The 21,503-nt window shown below is 42.0% G+C and overlaps 2 protein-coding genes across 2 annotated transcripts in view; one reads left to right on the top strand and one right to left on the bottom strand.

Annotated features, from left to right (window-relative positions):
- The window catches only part of ARHGEF25 (Rho guanine nucleotide exchange factor 25), a gene marked incomplete at its 5' end in the record, with an annotated part of 308,962 nt that overhangs the window by 258,242 nt on the left and 29,217 nt on the right, over nucleotides 1-21,503 (bottom strand). The gene's annotated exons all lie outside the window — the stretch shown is intronic.
- DCTN2 (dynactin subunit 2) overlaps nucleotides 19,455-21,503 on the top strand; it is a 45,558-nt gene continuing 43,509 nt past the window's right edge. Inside the window, exon 1 of the mRNA XM_083356695.1 lies at nucleotides 19,455-19,715. Coding sequence (XP_083212821.1) covers nucleotides 19,680-19,715 — 36 coding nt within the window. The 5' untranslated portion in view covers nucleotides 19,455-19,679. The remainder of the gene's footprint in view (nucleotides 19,716-21,503) is intronic.

Below are 21,503 nucleotides of genomic sequence, written 5' to 3'. Positions count from 1 at the left end.
GGGGATTCCCCGGCAATGAGAACATCATCAAAATAAGGGCAGACACCCTGGATACCCTTAAGTGTGCATTCCATAATCCCTTGGAAAATACCCGGTGCAACACTGACTCCAAACTGTAAGTGTTTGACTTTGAATGCCCCTCTGTGAGTTACTATTGTTTGAGCCGTGGCTGTGGCCTCATCAACCGGCAATTGCTGATACACCTGCACTAAATCAAGTTTAGCAAAAATGGTTCCCCCTTGCAAGGAGGCTAAAATATGGTTGACTACAGGAACCGGGTAAGCATGTTGATTAAGGGCCTTATTTAATGTGCATTTATAATCAGCACAAATGTGAACTTTCCCGTTGGACTTCAGTGGGGTGACAATAGGAGTTTCCCATTCCCCCCCCCATCAACAGGCTGTAATACGCCCTGTTCTACTAGCTTATCAATTTCGGAATCGATTTTGTGCTTTAGGGAAAAGGGGACCCTGCGAGGCTTAATCCTAATTGGCACATTAGGATTTAACTTAAAAGAAATTGGCAGGCCAGTGTAAGTCCCCAGGGTTGAATCAAAAACATCCACAAATTCTTCGCAAACAGTCATGAGGTCTGCAGTTTGTGTCCGGTTAATGCCTGTAATTTGAATGCCTAAAGCATCAAACCAATCAAGTCCAATAAGACTCATTCTTTGGCCCTCTACTACTATTATATCCAGGTGCCCCAAAAACTCTTTAAATTTTACCAATAATGTGGCTTCACCCTTAACTTTAACATGAGCGTTCTGAAAATCCGTTAAAATGATATCTGAGGGTCTTAGTTTAGCCCAATTGTTACTACGCCTACACACAAAGTTGAACGTGTCTTGTGAAATGATCGATAACACCGAGCCAGAGTCCAACTCCATCTTACATGGAACTCCTGGTAGCTCTACTGAGAGCTTGAGTTTAGGCTTGAGGGGGTGACGAGCCCCGGTGCGGCAAACGCTTCTCCGGTTTCTGAAGAACCCCACACTAACTGGACCCTGAGCCCCAGTACCTCTCCTAGTCGGTTCTTCCAACTGGTGTTTGGGTGGCCTGTCTCTCTGGCGGGCTCTGCAAACCACTGCGATGTGGCCAGTCCTTCCGCAAGCTCTACACGTGGCCAAGCAAAATCTGCAATTGGCGCGAAGATGGTTGCCTCCGCACCCCTTACATCTAGGTAAGAGAACTGCCTTATAATTGTTCTCTCATTGGTGGTTGCTGCGGTTTTGCGCATTTGGTTGCCTTTGTAGCTTGTTGATTTTGGGTTCTTCATCTTCTGACGATTCTCTGATGCATTTGGTGACCTCAAAATGGACGGAATCTTCAACTTTTGAAGGTTTGGTGTGCTGAACTGTCTGCACTGCATTCCTGGCAGCTTTGTCGGCCATGACCTCGTCCTGTCCTTCGGAGAATGTGAGATTGGGTCTAGCAAACAATCTCTGCTTGAGGGTTCTGTCTCAAAGGCCACAGACAAACCAGTCTCTTAGTCATTCCTCTAAGTTCAAGAACTTGCAAATGTGTGCGGCCTGCCTTAGGCCCACGATAAACTCTGAAGCTGTCTCTCCGGGTAGCTGCACTCTCTGGTCAAATTTATAATGCCACGCCATCTCCGACATCTTGGGCTGAAAATGCCCGGTCAGCTTCTTCTTAAGGTCTGCAAACGATACTGCTTAGATGGGCATCGGTGCAAAAAGATTCTCTGCTAGGTCAAAAGTTGCTGGTCCACACACGCACAGCAACATGGTGGCTTTTAGGCCTTCCTCTGCAATTTGGTTTGCTCGTAGATAGTTCTCCACTTGCGAGAGGTAAAACGGCCATTCTTCTGGATGCTTTACATTGAACTCTCTGAGTTTGCTGACCTTCGGCATCTTTTCTTGATTCCTGCATTCTTGGATCCTGCTTCTTAGGTTCAGGGAATGCGTCCGCTGAGCACGCAGCCGCTAGCGTAGCTTACTAGCCGGCCTAGAGAGGTGGGGGGAATGCCTCTTCCCTCCAGCATGTATTGCCGATCCCTCGTTGACTTCAGCCCCTTAAACAGCAAAGCAGGATCCCACCCTCGTCGCCACTGTTAAGTCGTGGGCTCTGGTGAGCAGGAATGATGACACAAGGCTGAGTACAGAGAAACTCATTCTTTTATTCTTGCTAGAACTGTACTTGAGCTTGGGCCGCACCCAGCCACAATATATAGCCTAGCCCTAAGGTGGCAGCCAATAGGCTTGAACCTGTGCTTACTGCCTGGGGCTGACCAATTGCAGGACTGGAGATGGCCTTTCTGGGTTGCTGGAGAGCTGTTAGCTCTCCAGCAATACACATGGTGTAATACCACAAGCCCAATACATAACAGCCACCCAGGTAAAAGTTCCCCTCCTGCTGATGAAACTCCTTTGCAAGGCTTTCTGCCCAGGTCTAACCTTCAAATGGCATTATGGCTGAGCTGTATTTTTTTCTAAGGAAATCTACGAAAACTATTTGTGCTCATATTTAGGTACTCATGTATATAGTACTAGGCCTTAATGTATAATATTAAAAATGTATATAATTTTAAATAAGAAAGTCATGTGAATCAGCTTTTATTTATGTCGAGAGATCACAGGCTGATGCCACATTTGTTCTGACTAAAGCACAGGTTTGGGGTACACAGAATTACTCATGGGGCTTAAGTAGGCAATAATTGTCCTGCAATATGTTACAAATCCAGTTCTTTATTAGGTGCTGCAGGAATAGGCTTGAACATGGCTACATAATTGGAGTTATTCCTACCACCCCCTTTCTCTAAGCTTCTAAGTAATGGCCCAGCCAGGAAGATATGTGTACAGTAAAATCTTTTAATCATCACCACTGTTACTCTTCCAAGAAACAGAGAGCCATTTGGGCAGATATTGCAAAAACAGCAGAAATCAGAGGAAGTCTGACACATGAAGATGTAAACAATAGCAGAAATGCAGCAGCAGCTTTTTGCAGCAGGCAAGGAGACAAAAGCATAACAACTACAATAATTGGCAAAGAGGGTTCTTTTCCTTCCGGATTGAACAAAATAAAGCTTGAAAAAGGAATGGCTGAGAAAAGAGAGGTGAAGTCTGTGGCCTGCTTGCAGGCCTGGATACGGATGAGACCGCCAAATGGCTCATTAAATGGCCCTTATTCTGATTCAGTCTGGAACAACAGTACTTTTGGTATATATACAGGGCTACATGTTCAGTGTCATATCTTAGCACAGTAGCCATATGCTGCAGCATTAAACAGAGGAATACAGGGCACTGTAAAATAATCAGTTTGATGATAGACAAGGACCGAGGAGGCCATGCTGAAACTGCTACTCAGAGTTACAGCTAGCTGAGTGAATTTGGGCCTCTGAATAATCTGCCCCACAGCATTGCTTTGAGATACTGTATATGGAGAACACAAAAAAAGAGAAGCCAAGAACGGTACTTTAGTCTCCTTGAAGACCAATTAGATATATGTCACTGGTGTGTTATATGTAATTTAAACATTTGTGGTGGTGCAGTGATTAGAATCCAGTATTGCAGGCTAATTCTGCCGATTGCCAGCAGTTCGATCCTCACCAGCTCAGGGTTGACTCAGCCTTCCATCCTTCCGAGGTCAGTAAAATGAGGACCCAGATTGTTGGGGGGCAATAGGCTGACTCTGTAAACTGCTCAGAGAGGGCTGTAAAGCACTGTGAAGCATTATGTAAGTCTAAGTGTCATTGCTAGAAGTGAGGGTCACACAGGATGGACTTTGTAATGCTTAAAACATGGTTTTTGTAGGGGACTTCCAGTGGCGGCGCAGCGCCAAAGACAGCCGTTTCGGGCTGCCCGCTTCACAGCTGAGTTGTTTCCACCTGAAACAGCGCCGATCAGCTGTTCGGGTGGATTTGAAGCCCCCTCTTTGGGAGAAGAGGAGGGGGTGAGGCCCCAGGTAGGGGTTGAGTTCTCCGGGGCCGCCTGAGCTAAAAGCTTGGGCGGCTGAAGGATTGAACTCCCCCGTAGCCTGGGTTGCTCCCAGCTGTTTAGCGTCTCTGCTCCGGGATTTTTGGAGCAGAGCCAGGCGTTTGCGACCACCCCTGCCAGAAGGAAAGACTTTGGAATAAAAAGGAGCAGGCAGAGCGGTACAGGAGGTCAAGGTGAAGAGGACTTTTATTCTTACTCTCTGGCTTAATGGACTTTATAAACTTAAAGTGAAAGTGCGCAATAAGTGAAAGTGAAAAAAGATGGCGGCTAAACCTCCCTCAAAAATCCTTCGGAGTGTGGGAAGTTCCCCGGTGCAACAGACATCGTTGCAAGCTTTGCTTCCTCCTACACCTCCTGTGGCATTGACGCTGAAGGACTTACAAGATGCCTTTGGAGAGCAATCCCAGGTAATACTAGAAATGCTGGGTGATAAGATGGCAAAGTTGGAGGAGAAACTGGAGAAACTGGAGGAGAGGATAGAAGAGAAGTTTAAAGTAATGGAGGAGAGGATGGAAGAGAAGTTTAGTGCAATGAGGGTAGACATTTTGTCTACAGTGGAAAGCGTGGCTGAATGTGTGCAATGTTTGGATGAAAAAGTGGAGGATCTTAGTCAAAAGAATGCTATACTAGAAGTAAAGGTACTGGAGAACGAAGATTTAAGGGATAAAATGGACGGAGAATTGAGCCTTGTCCAGTATCATCAGATGCAGCATGCTATTAGAATCAGGGGCTTAAAAGAGAATCCTAAAGAAGACCTAAAGCAGCTGATTTCTGAGGCTTTAGAAGCAGTACTGGGTCAGCCAGCATCTGAAATAAAGGGATGCATGGACAAAGTTTTTCGTGTTAACTCATGGATTGCTAGGCAGAGGAAGCTACCTAGAGATGTGGTGGTTTATTTTATAAAGAGAGAAACTAGAGATGAAGTTATTCAAGCCGCTTATGATACTAAAGTTGTGGTTGCTGACCAAAAAGTTTTGGTTTTAAAAGAAATTCCTCCAAAGATTTTAAGGAGAAGGAAGGATTTTGCATTTCTCGTGCAGGAACTTAAGCAACGTGATATTAAGTTTAGATGGGAGATTCCAGTTGGATTGGTGGTGATGCATGAAGGTAAAAGATATCGTCTGGTTACTGTGACACAGGCGCGTGATTTCTACAATAATGTTTTAAAAGCAACCCCTCTACCACTCCTGGAAGCTGCAAAGGGATCTGGAGAAGGAAAACCTCAAGAGACCGAAGGTGGACAGACAGAGGAGAATGGTGCTGGAGGGGATCAAATTATAGCTTCGTCGGCTGTTGCTGGTGAGCAGAGGGTGACGCGTGCCGCTTTAAAACGAGCAAAACAAATAAAAGAACAAGACCAGCAGAAGTTTATGGAACTTTCAAAGTGTACTTACAGTGAAGCAGTGGGAGGAGCGCGGCCCAAAGGAGACAGAGGGGCTATTAAAGATGTGCTCCAACAGCTTCGGGACGCCAAGCATGGCGACTAAATTTCTAACTTGGAATGTTAATGGACTAAATTCACCACAGAAGAGAAAGAAAGTTTTTCAATATTTAAAACAATTCAAGATTGATGTTATATGTTTGCAAGAAACGCATATTAGGGTTATGGACCAAAAGTATTTATCGAACTCAAGGTTGGGCACGCAATTTGTTGCCTCTGCGATGAATAAGAAAAATGGAGTGGTTGTTTATGTTAAAAGTACTTTAACAGAGGAATTAATTGAAGCAGATAAGCATGGAAGATATGTTATGATAGATTTGTTGTTAGAAGGCAAAAAAACGCTTTTAGTTGGACTGTATGCTCCTAATCAACAACAAGCTGATTTTTTTAGTTTACTTCATACAAAGCTTACTCAAATGGATTACAAATCATTTATTTTTATGGGGGACTGGAATGGTGTTTTGGACGTACAGATGGATAAGGCTGGTTCTTTTAAGCGTGCTCCGAGTCATGCCAGATTGCCTAAATCTTTTTTTGAAATGAAGGACGATTTGGAATTGCGAGATATTTGGCGTGACACACACCTGCATGAAAAGGATTATACTTTTTTTTCTGATAGACATCAATCTTTTTCCAGGATTGATTTTATTTTGCTGACTAATGACTTTTTTTCTAGGATTAAGAAGGTAAAGATCTGTGCAAGAGCTATCTCTGACTATAGTCCAGTTTGGTTAGAGATTAATAAGGACAATAGAGATAGGCGCTCGTGGCGCGTAAATGAGAATTTGTTTAGAAATCAGAGAAATGTGGAAGAATGTAAACAGCAGATGAAGGATTTTTTTGAAATTAATATGAATAAGGATACCTCTATGGACATGGTTTGGGATGCTAGCAAGGCCTATATGAGAGGGGTGTTGATATATATGAATAATAAACACAGACATACTTTGGAAGCCAGAAGGAAAGAATTGGAGAATGAAATTAGGGGAAAAGAAAAGGCCTTGATTTTGAACCCATTGGATGTGAAGACTAAGGAGGTTATTAAGCTATTAAGAGGACAATTTGACAAATTAATGGCGGATCAAGTGGCAACCAACTTGCGGTTTGCTAGGCATAATACTTTTTGCAATGCTAACAAGCCAGGTAGATGGCTAGCCTATAGACTAAGGAAAAAAGCAAAGGTCTTCTAATATAGATAAAATTGAACATAAGGGAAAGGTTGTGTTTCAACAGGATCTTATTAAGGAAGCCTTTCTGGACTTTTATTCTAAATTATATGCTAAGGAGAAGATTAATGGAAAAGATATTGATGTATATTTGGAGAATGCTAGCATCCCGGTTCTTACGCAGGCACAAAAAGAGGAGATTAACCAATTGATAACAGAAGAAGAAATTCTTACAGCAATTAAGGAATTGAAGTTGGATAAAGCGCCAGGTACGGATGGTTTGACTGCGGTTTACTACAAAAATTTACAAATGGAGTTGATAAAGCCGTTAAAGGAACTGTTCCAGATAATTCAGAGAGGGGGAAAGGTGCCTCCGTCTTGGAGAACTGCTTTTATCTCTCTGATTCCGAAGGAAGATCAAGATGTTACTCAAGTAAAAAACTATAGCCCGATATCACTTTTAAATACAGATTATAAGATATTTGCTAAGGTGTTGGCTAATAGACTGATGAGGGTTCTGCAACAGGTGATTCATGGGGATCAAACTGGGTTTATTAGTGGTAGGCAAATGAAAAATAATGTGAGGCATATAGTTGATGTGTTAGAGTTTTTGGAAAGAAACAACCAGATCTCTGCGGCGCTAATCTTTTTAGATGCTGAAAAAGCTTTTGATCAATTGAATTGGCAATTTTTGATGAAAGTTTTAGATAAAATGAATTTTGGGGATAAATTTTTGCAACCAATTAGGGCATTATATCAAAAACAAACTGCCAGAATAATAGTTAACAATAGTTTGACTGAAGTTTGTAATATTGAGAAGGGCACAAGGTAAGGGTGCCCGTTATCGCCCTTGTTATTTGTACTAACATTGGAGATATTGTTGGTTAAAATACGGAATTCGGAAAAAATTAAGGGTATACAAATTAGAGATCAGGATTATAGATTGAGAGCGTTCGCAGACGATCTGGTTGTTACAGTGACCCAGCCGGAGAACTCTGTTGTGGACCTGATGGAGATAATAATACAATATGGGAAGGTTTCTGGATTTAAAGTTAATATACAATAAACTAAAATTCTGGCCAAAAATATGACAGCTTCGCAAAAGGCTCTCTTAGAAGGATTAACTGGATTTGAGATTGTTAAAAGGGTTAAATATTTGGGGGTGCTTTTGTCGCCCTCTAATACAAAGTTATATAAAAATAATTATGAAAAATTATGGGGGAAAATTCAAAAAGAAATGGAGAGTTGGGAAAAATTGCAATTGTCTTTGTTGGGACGAATCACAGCAGTGAAAATGAATGTCCTGCCTAAATTTTTATTCTTATTTCAAATGATACCGGTTCTTAAGAAAGATTCTAATCTGGAAGAATGGCAGCGAGGTATCAATAAATTTGTCTGGGCAGGGAAAAGGCCACGAGTTAAACTTAAGATTATGCAGGATACTCGTGAAAGAGGTGGTCTTAAAATGCCCAATCTTAAATTATATTATGAAGCTGCTGCGTTAGCAGGAATAAGTGATTGGATTAATTTGACACAAGAGAGATTATTAAATCTTGAGGGCCATGACTTGTTATTTGGCTGGCATGCATATTTGTTGTATGATAAGAAGGTAGATAATGTGTTTAAAGTGCATATTTTAAGACAGGCATTGTTGAGAGTTTGGGAGAAGTATAGACATAAGTTAGACTGTAAGATACCATTGTGGGCAATCCCAAAACACGCAATAGAAAATATAAATGTTGGTTTTAAACATGATGTGACTACGTATAAGGAGATTTTAAGTCTGGAAAGAAATGTCTGGTGTCTGAAACCGTACAACCTCTTACAAGATGAGAAGATTGTTCAAACTTGGTTTCAATATATTCAGCTACGGGCCAGGTGGAAAGAAGATCAGAAAACTGGTTTTACAATGACTGATGAAAATTTGATAAAGCAAATTAGAAATCAGGGTCCAGCACATATCAAACGGATATATCTTGCATTGATAGAAATTGACTCAGAAACAGAACTTGTTAAAGATTGTATGATAAAATGGGCCCAAAACATCCAAGAAGTTATTACAATGGACACGTGGGAAAAGATCTGGGTGAGGAACGTAAAATTTACACAAGCTCAAAATTTAAGAGAGAACTTTTATAAAATGTTTTATAGATGGCATTTAGATCCTAAAAAGCTTGCAAGTATGTATCCGAATTATCAGCCCAAATGCTGGAGGTGTGGTGACGAAGATGCAACATATTTTCACATATGGTGGACTTGTAAAAAGGTTAAGGCTTTTTGGATAAAAATTTGGTGGAATATGCAGAAGATTTTCAAGCAAAGGATAAAGTTTTGTCCGCAACTTTTTTTGTTGGGTATAATTACAGATGCTACGGTTGTGGACACTAAGTTGATGTTGAACTTAATTACAGCAGCAAGACTCTTAATAGGTCAATATTGGAAGAAGGAGGAACTGCCGACTATAGAAGAATGGACTTTAAAGGTTTCTGACCTGGCAGAGATGGCAAAGATCTCGGCTTATTTGAAAGATCACTCGCAAGAACGTTATATTATAGAGTGGAAAAAATGGATTGATTATATCCAGAACAAATATAGGACTAAAAAGTTTCACTTAGCATTTGAATAAGTCTTCCTTTCTTTTTTCTTTCTTTTTTAATATTTAATATTAATAGTGCTTGTAGTTATCTTATATGAGCTAGAGAGCGATAGATTTAAGAGTTTATTGTTGTTAGCATATGGATGTTCATGATTGTTTTTTGTTTTTATACCTTGTACTTAGCTCTGGGAAGTCGGGGGGGGAGGGCGGGAGGGGGGGAGGGGTAGGGAGGGATGGGTAGGGGAGGGGGAGGGGGGATTGTTAAAGATAAAATGTATGTTAAAACTTTTCAATAAAAAAACATGGTTTTTGTAGTACTGTTGCACTGGCTAACTAACATGGCTTTTCCTGAAGGTTAAGGCTTTCAGTACAATTAAAAAAGCAAATTTAAAATACAAGAAAATCCATATTAGTTAGCCAATACAACAGTACTACAGAAACCATGTTTCAAGTATTACAAAGTCCATCCTATGTGGCCCTCAAAAGGAAATCACACTCTATTTAAGGGATTTTGCTCCCGAGTTTAAGACCAGAAGCCACTGGATGCTTTCATTTGCTAGCAAGCCTTAGAAAAAGTTCCATTGCAGCAGTGCTTAATGTGTAAACAAATGGACAATAAAAAAGGTAACCACAACTATTAATTATATCCCCAAAAGAAGTTTGAGAACTATATTTTAATCATTTTACATATTTTTAATTGATACATACTTGTTTCTAAGAGATTTAGAATGTTAAAATGATGAAATGCTTACCTAGTAAAGACCAATTTAGCACAAGTAGTACTAGGCTTCAATGAGAATGCTGCAAATTAGAAACAATTAAGTAAGTAAGGAGCACAAGACATCTGTACATTGTACACATCATGAAGGAAGCTCTGGAGACTTAATTGGAGAAATGCTTTAATCCTATCTATATCACATATAAGTTTATATTTGTGTATGTCTATAGTGAACGTATACTGTAAATAGTACAAAACATGTGTGCAGAAAGAGAGCTCTACAAAACCTTCAAAAGAGATGCTTGGTTTTATTTTAATTTTTTCATTAGGAAAGTGAAGTAGCTATATACTGTATGGAGATGCACGTGAAAATAGCCATGAGCAGTGTAATGTATTGGCCTCAAGTGCTGAATTCAGTTGCACAATGTATGACCTTAATTGCTGTTCTTAAGTGAAGGACTGCTTAACAGTTTTTGTTACTGCAACCCAGACTGTCTGTCTCCAAGCTGTTAATTATGTTTTGGGCGGGAAAATTTTACTTTGAACCTATTGGTTGCCGCCTAGAGGCGAACTGTATATATAGCTGTTAAGCAGCCTCTAGGGCTGCTTCTGTTGTTAGTTAATAAACATGCTTGCTGTTTCACCGCTCTGCCTGTCAATGCCTAACCGAACTAAGAACTTAACAAGCAGTTTAACAGCAGTCATGTGAATTTGATAAGAGATGCAGTTCCTCTAACAATTGAATAAATGTTTCGTATGCGCTCCTGCACGGATGCAAAACCTTGTACTTGTACAGCTTCACAATGTGTATACACACATGCATATTTACAGGAAATGCATATGGTTCTCCAAGAGCCAGTTTGGTATACTGATTAAGGCAGCAGGTAGAAATTGGGAGAGGGTGAATTCTAGTTCCACCTTAGGCACAAAGCTGGCTGGGTGACCTTGGGCCAATAATTCTCTCTCAGCCTTAGGAAGGAGGCAAGGGCACAAACCACTTTAGAAAAAAAAATCTTATCAATAAAACTACAGGAATTTGTCCAGGCAGTTGCCAGGAGTCAGCTCTGATATGAGGGTAGACACATACACAAATATGGTTCCCCAAATATTATTTGAAATCCATCAGGAATTTTACAGGCACTTTCTGACAATGCTTGTGGGGCTTTCCTTTTCATAAATTGGCCACTAGGGGAGACATGATTGATGATAAAGCATAGACTTACCAAAGATAAATGAGTGAAGATGATCTCCATTGCATCTTTCTAATCCCTGCACTGTCATTCCCATCACTGGCTCAGCAGCCACTTGACATTTGTATTGTTTGAAAACATGAAGCCTACGTAGAATCTAATATGTTTTTAACATTAAAGGTTATAGTGAATATTAATATTATGCTTTGCTACATGACAATTTCCTGTTGTTTTTTTTTAAATTAAAATTCAGGCATATTGTTAAATGTTCTGGTGGAGCAGGAAAGACCTACATGTAATAAGGCAGATTTCCTTTGGTGCCAGTGTTGAAGGAAAAGTCTTCATCATCGTTCAGTCCAAGCTGGGAATAAACAACATGGTGACTGCTTTAGAAAGAAGGTTAAAGTTTATTGAAGAGGAGAGCCAGATAGAAATATGGCTCTGGAAGAAAAGAGAGTGAGCACATGTAGGGAGTGGGTTTTTATACTCTCTGGAGCCTTTTGTTTGGAGTTGTTCCTGTGGCATGAACTTTGACCTGAGTCTGAGTGTGTCTTTCTTTTATTCTGATGGTGGTGGGTTAATCCTATTATGTCCCAAAGGTCATATCCGGCTTCCCTGGGGGTGTGGCTGATGACTCTTAGATTTTTTGTGTTAATTATAGGGATCTTTCTTCCTAATCCCAGTTTCCTGACTCCAGTCTTTCTGACAAGATTATCACATCTGCAATTCTGCAGACTTGGTTTCTGTTTGGGACAGAGAGACTTGGGGTGGGGGTTGGTTTCTGCCTTTAAATCCTTTAGGGAAATATATTCTGTCTTTTAAATATTTCCAAAAATATTTCTTTCTCTGTGGGGGGTGGGGGTGGGGCTGACTTCCCACATCAGTGAGCACCATGCTTGGAAACTCAGGGTACATATAGGCCTATTTCTTACATTCTTTATGCCTTATATTTCCACTGAATTAAGACTTTCATAGTGAAACATGAAAAGATTTTCCAGATAAGCAGAACGTTGCATGAATATTTATTTTCTATCCTGTAGTTCCATTCCAAGAACAATCAAAGCATCTCACGATCCAAAAAAATGAAAAGAAATCAACCCAAATAAGTAACATTAAAAGAGATACAGAAATGTTTTAAAAGTTCTAAATGTTTAATGTTTTAACAAGTTTTAAAATATTAAATCAGAATTAATTTTTTAGAGTTCCATTTATGGCCTTTCAGTTTGACTGAACTTTCCCCCCTCAAGTAAATAGATATAAAGCTGCAGAGTCAATTGTTTAAAAGTCATGTGGAAATTTAAAACTCTACAAATAATGGGCAGCTTATTTGTCATTAGTAATTCACTGTTAACATATCCTCTTGCTATCGTGTTGGAGCATATTCACCTTTCATTCTTACAACTTACAACAAATCTGCCTAATGAATTATTTAGGGTTTACAATAAGGATGTTCAAATGGATTAGGTGCATATACCTAATAAAAAGGCATAATGAATTATTAATATTATAACAGCATAAAAGATGCACCCCCTGTATACCGCAGAGTACATTTTGTATTATTTCCTGACTTGCAGCAAAGCCACACTCTGCGAGATACAAGCAAGGTCTCTAATCCTACTGAAGGTGGCTGAGGAAAGGGTAAAGACTGATGAGATAACCATCATCATTATTCTCCTTTTCATCAATACCAGCTTTGGCCCAGAGGAATGCTGTAGATATAATTTACTTGGACTTCAGTAAGGCATTTGATAAAGTAGATCACAACCTACTACTTGATAAGATAGAAAAATGTGGGTTAGATAGCATTACCACCAAATGGATTCGTAGCTGGCTGACAGGCCATACTCAGTGTGTGGTCCTCAATGGAACCGCATCTACATGGAAGGAAGTGTGTAGTGGGGTGCCCCAGGGCTCTGTTCTGGGCCCAGTGCTCTTCAACATCTTCATTAATGATTTGGATGAGGGGATAGATGGGGAACTCATCAAATTTGCATACGACACCAAGCTGGCAGGAATAGCCAATACTCCAGAAGATAGGCTTAAGATACAGAATGATCTGGAGAGACTCGAACACTGGGCACTATCTAACAAAATGAAATTCAATGGTGAAAAAAGTAAGGTTCTACACTTAGGCAGGAAAAATCAAATGCATAGGTATAGTATAGGTGGTACCTTGCTCAATAGTAGTAACTGTGAGAGGGATCTCGGAGTCTTAGTAGACAATCACTTCAATATGAGCCAGCAGTGTGCTGCAGCTGCCAAAAAAGCCAACACAGTGCTAGGCTGCATTAACAGAGGGATAGAATCAAGATCAAGTGATGTACTAATACCACTTTACAATGCTTGGGTAAGGCCACACCTGGAATACTGCATCCAGTTTTGGTCACCACAATGTAAAAAAGATGTCGAGACTCTAGAAAGGGTACAGAGAAGAGCAACAAAGATGATTAGGGGGCTGGAGGCTAAAACATATAGAGAACGGTTGCTGGAATTGGGTATGTGTAGTTTAATGAAGAGAAGGGTGAGGGGTGACATGATAGCAGTGTTCCAATATCTCAGGGGCTACCACAAAGAAGAGGGAGTCAAGCTATTCTCCAAAGCACCTGAAAGCAGGACAAGAAGCAACGGATGGAAACTAGTCAAGGAGAGAAGCAACCTAGAACTAAGGAGAAACTTCCTGACAGTTAGAACAATTAACCAGTGGAACAACCTGCCTCCAGAGGTGGTGAATGCTCCAACACTGGAGGTCTTTAAGAAGAGACTGGACAGCCATTTGCCTGAAATGGTATAAGGTTTCCTGCCTAAGCAGGGGGTTGGACTAAATGACCTCCAAGGTCCCTTCCAACTTTATTATTATTATTATTATTATTATTATTATTATTATTATTATTATTATTATTATTATTATTATTTTGCAGCACAAGGCTAAGGAGTATGTGTTGCCCAGATAGATGTTGGCTGCACGGGAAGATAAGCATACTGTTACTATAAGACACAATTTGAGGGAAAGTGTCCAGCCTTGCAATTGAAAACAATAGGCTGGTTTGGGAATGCAGAGCTGGACCCCCTCCTTCAAACTCTGCAGGCATTTAGCTATCCTCTTCAATAGTTTTTGAGGGGGCAGCAGTAGCTTAGTAGTTAAAGGATCTTGAGATTGTCAGCTGGAAAGCTATGGCCCAAGTTCAAGAACTGAGCACCTTGCCCAGCTCCTACCCACCTAGCAGTTCAAAAACATGCACATGTGAGTAGATTAATAGGTACCACTTCAGTGGGAAGGTAACATGTATTCCATGTGCCTTGGGCAGATAGCCATGCTGGCCACACGACCACAGAAAGTGTCTTCAGACAACACCTGCTCCCTTGACCAAGACACAGAAATAAGCATTGGACACGACTGGAGAGGGAAACCTTTACCTTTATCTTCGATAGATACAAGCCTGGGAGAGGTGGCCATCTAGTCCCTCCTTAAAGTGATGGACTAGGGATTGCTTGGGCCACCTCTCTATTTGGCCAGCTATCTTGCAAAACTCTCGTACGTATTCCAGTGCAGGCCTGCCGGCTTCTTTTATTTTGTGGACTTGCTCCTCCGCTTTGAGGGCAATGGATGGGTCCTCGAACCTTGCTCTCAGTCCTAGGAGGAAGAGATGGGGGTCCTCTAACTCGGGTGCTTGCTCGTTATATAAATTGTTCAGCCACTCGGATGCTTCTCCTTCCAAGCTGGGCGCAATCATGTCAACCATAACGGCTGGGTTCGGATAGAAATAGGCACAGCAGTTCAAGTGAGAGCACACCTGACTGAGGAAAAAGATCAGCTTCTCCGGGTCTCCATCAAAGGTGGAGAGGTGCCGCCATCAGTGGTTGCTGGCCTCCCCACTGTGGATGTTGCATCCCCAATTGTTGCTCCCCCCCATGGCGGCTGCTGCATCCCCAGTTGCTGCAAGCTTCCCGGTGGTTGCTGCACGCCCAGGGGCTGTTGCAATGCAAGAACAGCTGTTCTTGCATTGCTGGCGGCTGTGGCACCCCTAATTTGTGTATGACCCCCACCGTTTTCAGCAGCTGCTGTAATGGCACCCCCAGTTGCTGAGCACCTCCCAGCAGTTGCTGCATGGGCGGGGCCTGCTGCCATCCCCATTGCTGCGTGCCTGCGGGGGGTTGTGGTGCCCCCAGTTGCTGCAGGTCCTCCTGCAGCCCCGGAGGCAGTTGTTGCTGGATCCCCATTGGTTGCAGGCCCCTCAGCAATTGCTGCACATTCGGAGGTGGCGGCCAGCCCCACCACTGCTGCAGTGCTCCCAGTGTTTGCTGATTCCCTGGTGGCTGCATCATCCCCGGTTGTTGGGAGGTCCCCATCTGCTGCTGCACATGCAGGGGCTGCAGCCACCCCCAGCTTGGCTGCAGCCACCCCCAGCGACTGCTGCCTTCCCACCTGGGGAGGCTGCGACATTCCCCTTTGTTGTACAGGCCCCAGGCTGGATGGCTGGTAAGCACATTGATCCGGGGTTTGACTGTCCCAGTGATGGCTCAGGATCTTATCCCGTCAGCGGTGATCTGGGTTTTGGAGGGGCGACAACTGGAGCTGTCTCTCCCCACAGGGCTGGAGGCCATGGTCAGTGGCTTCGAGGATGGGGAGGCTGCCTGATCTGCACAGGGGGGACTGGGGGTTCCCCTTGGTAGGAGTTGGTGGCTGCCTTGCTGATCATCATGATTGCTCACGTATGGGGAACAGGAATGTTGTTCTTCACTGTTCATCTCTAGCTCCTCAAATCTTTCCACCAACGTCTCCACTGACTTACTACGTGCTGCGGACAGGTACTTCCACTCACCTGAGTCCTCAGCAGTAGACAATTTCGTGGTTCTCCACTGGTCAGGGGAACGCGACATGTGGGAATCCCCTCTTTGCAGCTCAACCTTGTCCGCCTTTGAAGCACTTGATGGTGGCAAATCCATCTTGAGGTGTCTGGAGTCTCTACTGGGTAGGGTCCATTCCGATGACCAGATCAGCTGTCCTTGTGGCTTGGGCTTTGCCCCCAGCTGGGACACCTGAAAAAGTTCCTTCTCCACCAGTACGCTGGCTGTCGCTCCTCTCTCTGGGGTAGCAGCCACTGCCGGGGTACTGGTTTCAGGTGCTCTTTCTTTCTCCATGCTGAGATCTTCCCTGAATCTTTGTCGGCTTATCCCTCAATTCTAGGGACAGAGACTTGGGCTTGGGAACCCAAGATAGTTAGGAAAAAATTGGAGTTTTTGGTTGAATGTCATGGTTCCAACAGATGAAACTCTTTAAAAGAACTTCAAGGCATTGTTTACCTTAAAGAACCTTTTATTCGAGAAGCAAAGTATCGGCGCTACTTAGTTAAAGCCAAAAACTGAATTCCCCTCCCCTGGGCACAAAGTAGCAAAGCACAATTCCCTCCTCCAATTAACAGTCATAAATCACATTCCCCAATTAGCTTGAAGGCGGGCTTGCTCCCCAGCTCTCCAGCCTACCAAATCTTTATCAGCTCTGGGCGCAATAACCTTGATTCCCACGACTAAGTTATTGTTGTTATGACTAACTGCACTCTTATCCACATCCCCCATCCTGGCATCATCTAACTCTAAAAGCGAAAGAGAAAAGATGGCTACATTTCCATCTGTTGTCAAAGCAAGAACATCCCATGTTAGCAGCATTTTTGTAAGTATTCTGCATGCATCATGGTAGGAGCAACTGAGTGAATAGTGAAGAAAGGGCCCTACTAAAGCTGTTAAGGCTGTTTTATATCACTAATCAGTGGGACATACAAACTATGCTGGCTATTCACACCCAATGCGAGCTAACTGCTTATTGGGATCATAGGCCCATGTCATATATACAAAGGACATCCCTTGAAACCCGTGGACTGATATTGATATCGACAGATTTGTCCGGGGCTCATAATTATACACTGCAGTTTATTTTTAACATCCTACAGACAATTTATAAAAAAACATGGACACAATCTGGAGAAAATTTAAATGCTCAAGATCTGCAGAAGGATCAAGAAAAAGCAAAGTGGGAAGGAAAGAAAAAGTTAAAGGTGATGATGGGCATCTGAAACAAAACAACAGTTCAGTGAGGATGGATGTGGAATATTTGGGAGGAATGGATTTGAATATGTGGCCATCCAGAATTCTCCAGCCAGCCTGCTTGCTAGGAATTCTGGGAATTGAAGTCCACACACCTTCAAGTTGCCAAGGTTGAGAAATGCTGAAGTTGGAAATGATTAGATAGAAACTTCATGAGCAATATATACTTTTAAAAAGTACTTAAAGTTAGTACAATTTAGTTATATACCAGCCTGGGAAAACAGGCTTTTCTCTGAGCAAACCTGTCCTGAAGAGGGTCCAATTTGCGGAGTCCCCATTTTCCCTTCAATAATAATAATAATAATAATAATAATAATAATAATAATAATAATAATAATAATAATAATAATAATAATAATAATAATAATGTTGGAAGGGACCTTGGAGGTCATCGAGTCCAACCACCTGCTCAGGCAGGAAACCCTATACCATTTCAGACAAATGGCTGTCCAGTCTCTTCTTAAAAACTTCCAGTGTTGGAGCATTCACTGCTTCTGGAGGCAGGTTGTTCCACTGATTAGTTGTTCTAACTGTCAGGAAGTTTCTCCTTAGTTCTAGGTTGCTTCTCTCCTTGATTAGTTTCCCTCTGTTGCTTCTTGTCTGGCCTTCAGGTGCTTTGGAGACTTAACTTGACTTCCTTGTGGCAGCCCCTGAGATATTGGAACACTGCTATCATGTCCCACCTCATCCTTCTCTTCATTAAACTAGACATACCCAATTCCAGCAACCGTTCCTTATATGTTTTAGCCTCCAGTCCCCTAATCATCTTTGTTGCTCTTCTCTGTACTCTTTCTAGAGTCTCGACATCTTTTTTACATCGTGGTGACCAAAACTGGATGCAGTATTCCAAGTGTGGCCTCACCAAGGCATTATACAGTGGTATTAACACTTCACGTGATCTTGATTCTATCCCTCTGTTAATGCAGCCTAGCACTGTGTTGGCTTTTTTGGCAGCTGCAGCACACTGCTCATTCAAATTTAAGTGATTGTCCACCAGGACTCTGAGATGCGAGCAGTCTAAGATAACCAGTTTGGTCTTCTAGTTAAGGCACCAGGCTAGGCACTGGGAGATCCTGAGCTCTAGTTGTACTTTAGGCACAAAGCCAGGTGGCTAACTTTAGACCAATTACTTTCTCCCAGCCCTAGGAAGAAACAAGGGCAAACACTGCAGTGGTAAGACCACCCCTGGAATACTGCATCCAGTTTTGGTCACTACGATACAAAAAAGATGTTGAGAAGCCAGAAAGAGCGCAAAGCAACAAAAATGCTTAGGGGACTAGGGGTTAAATTGTACAATGAACATTTGTGAGAACTGGGAATATCTAATAAAGAGGACTACAGGTGACTTGATAGCAGTCCAGAGGTGATTTGATTGCAGTCTGAGGGGTTGTCACAGAGAGAAGGGGATCAACAATTATCGAAAGCACCTGAGGTTGAGATAAAAAGTAATAGATGGAAGCTTAGCAAGGAAAGGGCCAAACTAGAATTAAGAAGTAATTTCCGTCACTGAGAACAATTTATCAGTGGAATACCTTGCCTCCAGAAGTTGTGCTTCATCATCAGGGGTTTTTAAGAAGAGATTAGACAGTCATTTGTCTGGAATGGTAGGGTCTTTTGCTTGAGGGGGGGGGGGAGGGGGGTGTTGGACTAGAAGACCACAGTTCCAAATTTTTATATTGTTCCTGTTACTTCTGAAAAATCTTCACGCGTGCACACACGATATACAGTACTGTATTTGTTTCTCTTCACCCCTTTTAAATGATTTTGGGAAAAATAGGCACATTATTTTATAAACCTTAAATGTATTTGTTTTTAAAAAGTTGGGTACTTTTCTTGTAGATGTAGAAGAATTAGAACACTAAATAAATGAAAACTCAAGCACAAAAATAAAAAAATAAAAAACACCAGGACATAAAGGCTAATAATAGCCAATTATTATTATTATTATTATTATTATTATTATTATTATTATTATTATTATTATTATTATTATTTATTAAACTTATATACTGCCCTTCTCCCGTAGGACTCAGGGCGGTTCACAAGGTTTTTTTTAAAAAAACAATACAACAATTACAAAAATTAAAAGCAATTAAAATGATTACATTAACCTTGAATAAAGAAAAATCCCAATTAGAATCCAATTACTAATAATAAAAATCAGAAATCCCTTTTTCCCTGGAATGTCTGGTTTTAACTTTGATGGGAAGCTTCTTCTGTGCTTTGGAAGCCTGAAAGGAAAACAAAATTAAAATCAACCCTGGAGAAATACGCTAGCGTATGCTACGAACATGCCCAGTAATGACTAAAGTAAACTAAGCGTTCTTCATCCAGCAGCGGATGACTAAATTACTTCCTTGCCTCCAGGACTACAGCTCCCAGAAAGCATAGCGCGGCAAACCCCCCCCCCAAAAAGCCTTTCAGTGTTTCCATCGCGTCTCTCGGTTGTTCTCGCGATACTTGGCTTTTCTGCCTCTCACCGGCCTAGGTGGCTTCAACCCATCCCTGCACCTGGCTATGGCCGACCCCAAGTATGCGGACCTGCCCGGCATTGTGAGTGGCGTGAGAGAAGCCCCTGCGGGGAGAAAGGAGTGGGGGCGGGGGGGAGACTGGTGCCGCGTTAAGGATGGAGGAGCACGAACCGCGCCTAGGGAGAGGAAAAGGGTGGGGTCGGACAGGAACTGGAGATAGGGGGGGCTGCAGGATGCGGGATGGCTGGATGAAGAGAAGAGGAGCACCTGAGCATAAAAATGGGGCTTTTGATTCGCGCCAGGGAGTGGAGCTCCTTCGTCTTGGCTGAGATTAGAGAGGTTTAAGGGAAGCCCAAACCTCAGCCTGATCTCCAAAGGAGGTTTGTATCTGGATGCCGGGATGCCGTTAAGAAAGGAGTGCCCCTGAGGTTGTGCAGACAAGGTGGGGATCCCCTGCAGAAAGAGCAGGGAGTATTGAGTAAATTAAAAGGTATTTAGGAAGATTGTGCGGTCGTGTTTTATTTCCTTCCTTCATGCACATCGTGCATCCGAAGCAGGGTCCTTCGCCCTCTGCTAAGGTGATTTAGACCTTGATAATTCTGGAGGACAGAGGTTGCCAGCTCGTTTCCCACGCTTTTCAGAATGCAAGGCTCTGGGTGTCTTGTTGGCCGTTCTTTATATCTGGACTAATTAAACTTGTGTTTAGAGTTAGGTGAAAAAGAGCCGTAATGGAAATAATGGAATGTTGCATGTGATTTCGTTGGTGCAAACTACCAACTCATTGTAGAGCTGACACAAACATAGGAAGTATAAGCAAAATGTTTCTTAGAGTCTTTTCCTCGCTCCCACATTCCCCCCCCCCCACACCAAATACTTTACACTTCTCTCTGGCTTTTTCCCCCACTGCCAAGGTGATAAAATATAGTTGAATTAGTATCTATTAGTGATAACATGGTGTGCAAATCCCATGGCACCTTTCTCTAAAGACAAGTGTGATGACAATACAGAGGGATACTTTTGTTCCAATGTCTTAAATGCAGAGTATGAGAGAATGAAAAGCTGCTGCTGTTAGTTGCTGACAATAATCAATAAATTGTGCTTGTCTCAGTTAAAAAATGTCAAGTGTCACATAGAAGGATGTAACCTAAGGTGCAGACACTTTATGGGTATTTTATCTGAAGTGGACAGGAACCCTAAGGGATGGCACACATTCCATGCCCTGTAGCAACATCTCTCTATTTTGTCCTGTCATTGGAGTAACTCAGCATTTGTGAGGGATTATTTGCTTACTGGTTAACGGCTTACTCTGCACACAGGAGATTCTGCATTCAGTCCCTGGCAGCTTCAGTTAGCTTGCATAGCAGGAAATGGGAAAGGCCTTCTCTTCTTGAGATTCTGGAGAGCCAACACCTAGCTAGAATAAACATTGCTAACCAAACAGCTTTGTTTAGTCTGTATGTTGTACCAAAAATGAATTAAAAGTTGATTAAACTATGTGGATTCCATATTTTTTTAAAATGTACAGTGTTAGGGAAGGCTACTTTATATTTTAGGAAATATGCTAGCAACCAGCAGGGCTTTAATAGGGTAAAACTGAATGAGTTCTGCCTAACCCAGTCGGTTGTTGTTGTTTAATTCAGACATTGTGGTATTTTTTTTGTTAGAGGGCTATTCTGAAATAATATGGTTTCTTATTGTCAAAAGCTGATTTGCAGAATGTTTCATTTTTCACTACATATAGAATTTCCCCTCATTTGCTTTTCCCATATTTTTGCAGGTATGCGACCTTACTGCTCACATTTGAGCAACATTTTGTTCTACTGGGCACTCAAAAACATCCCAATGGAACTGCTTCAAAAGTAAAGTTCTT

The sequence above is a fragment of the Vipera ursinii genome (assembly GCF_947247035.1).
Source record: "Vipera ursinii genome assembly, chromosome: 2".
Taxonomy (NCBI): Eukaryota; Metazoa; Chordata; class Lepidosauria; order Squamata; family Viperidae; genus Vipera; species Vipera ursinii.
This window is presented reverse-complemented; position numbering and strand designations above follow the sequence as displayed.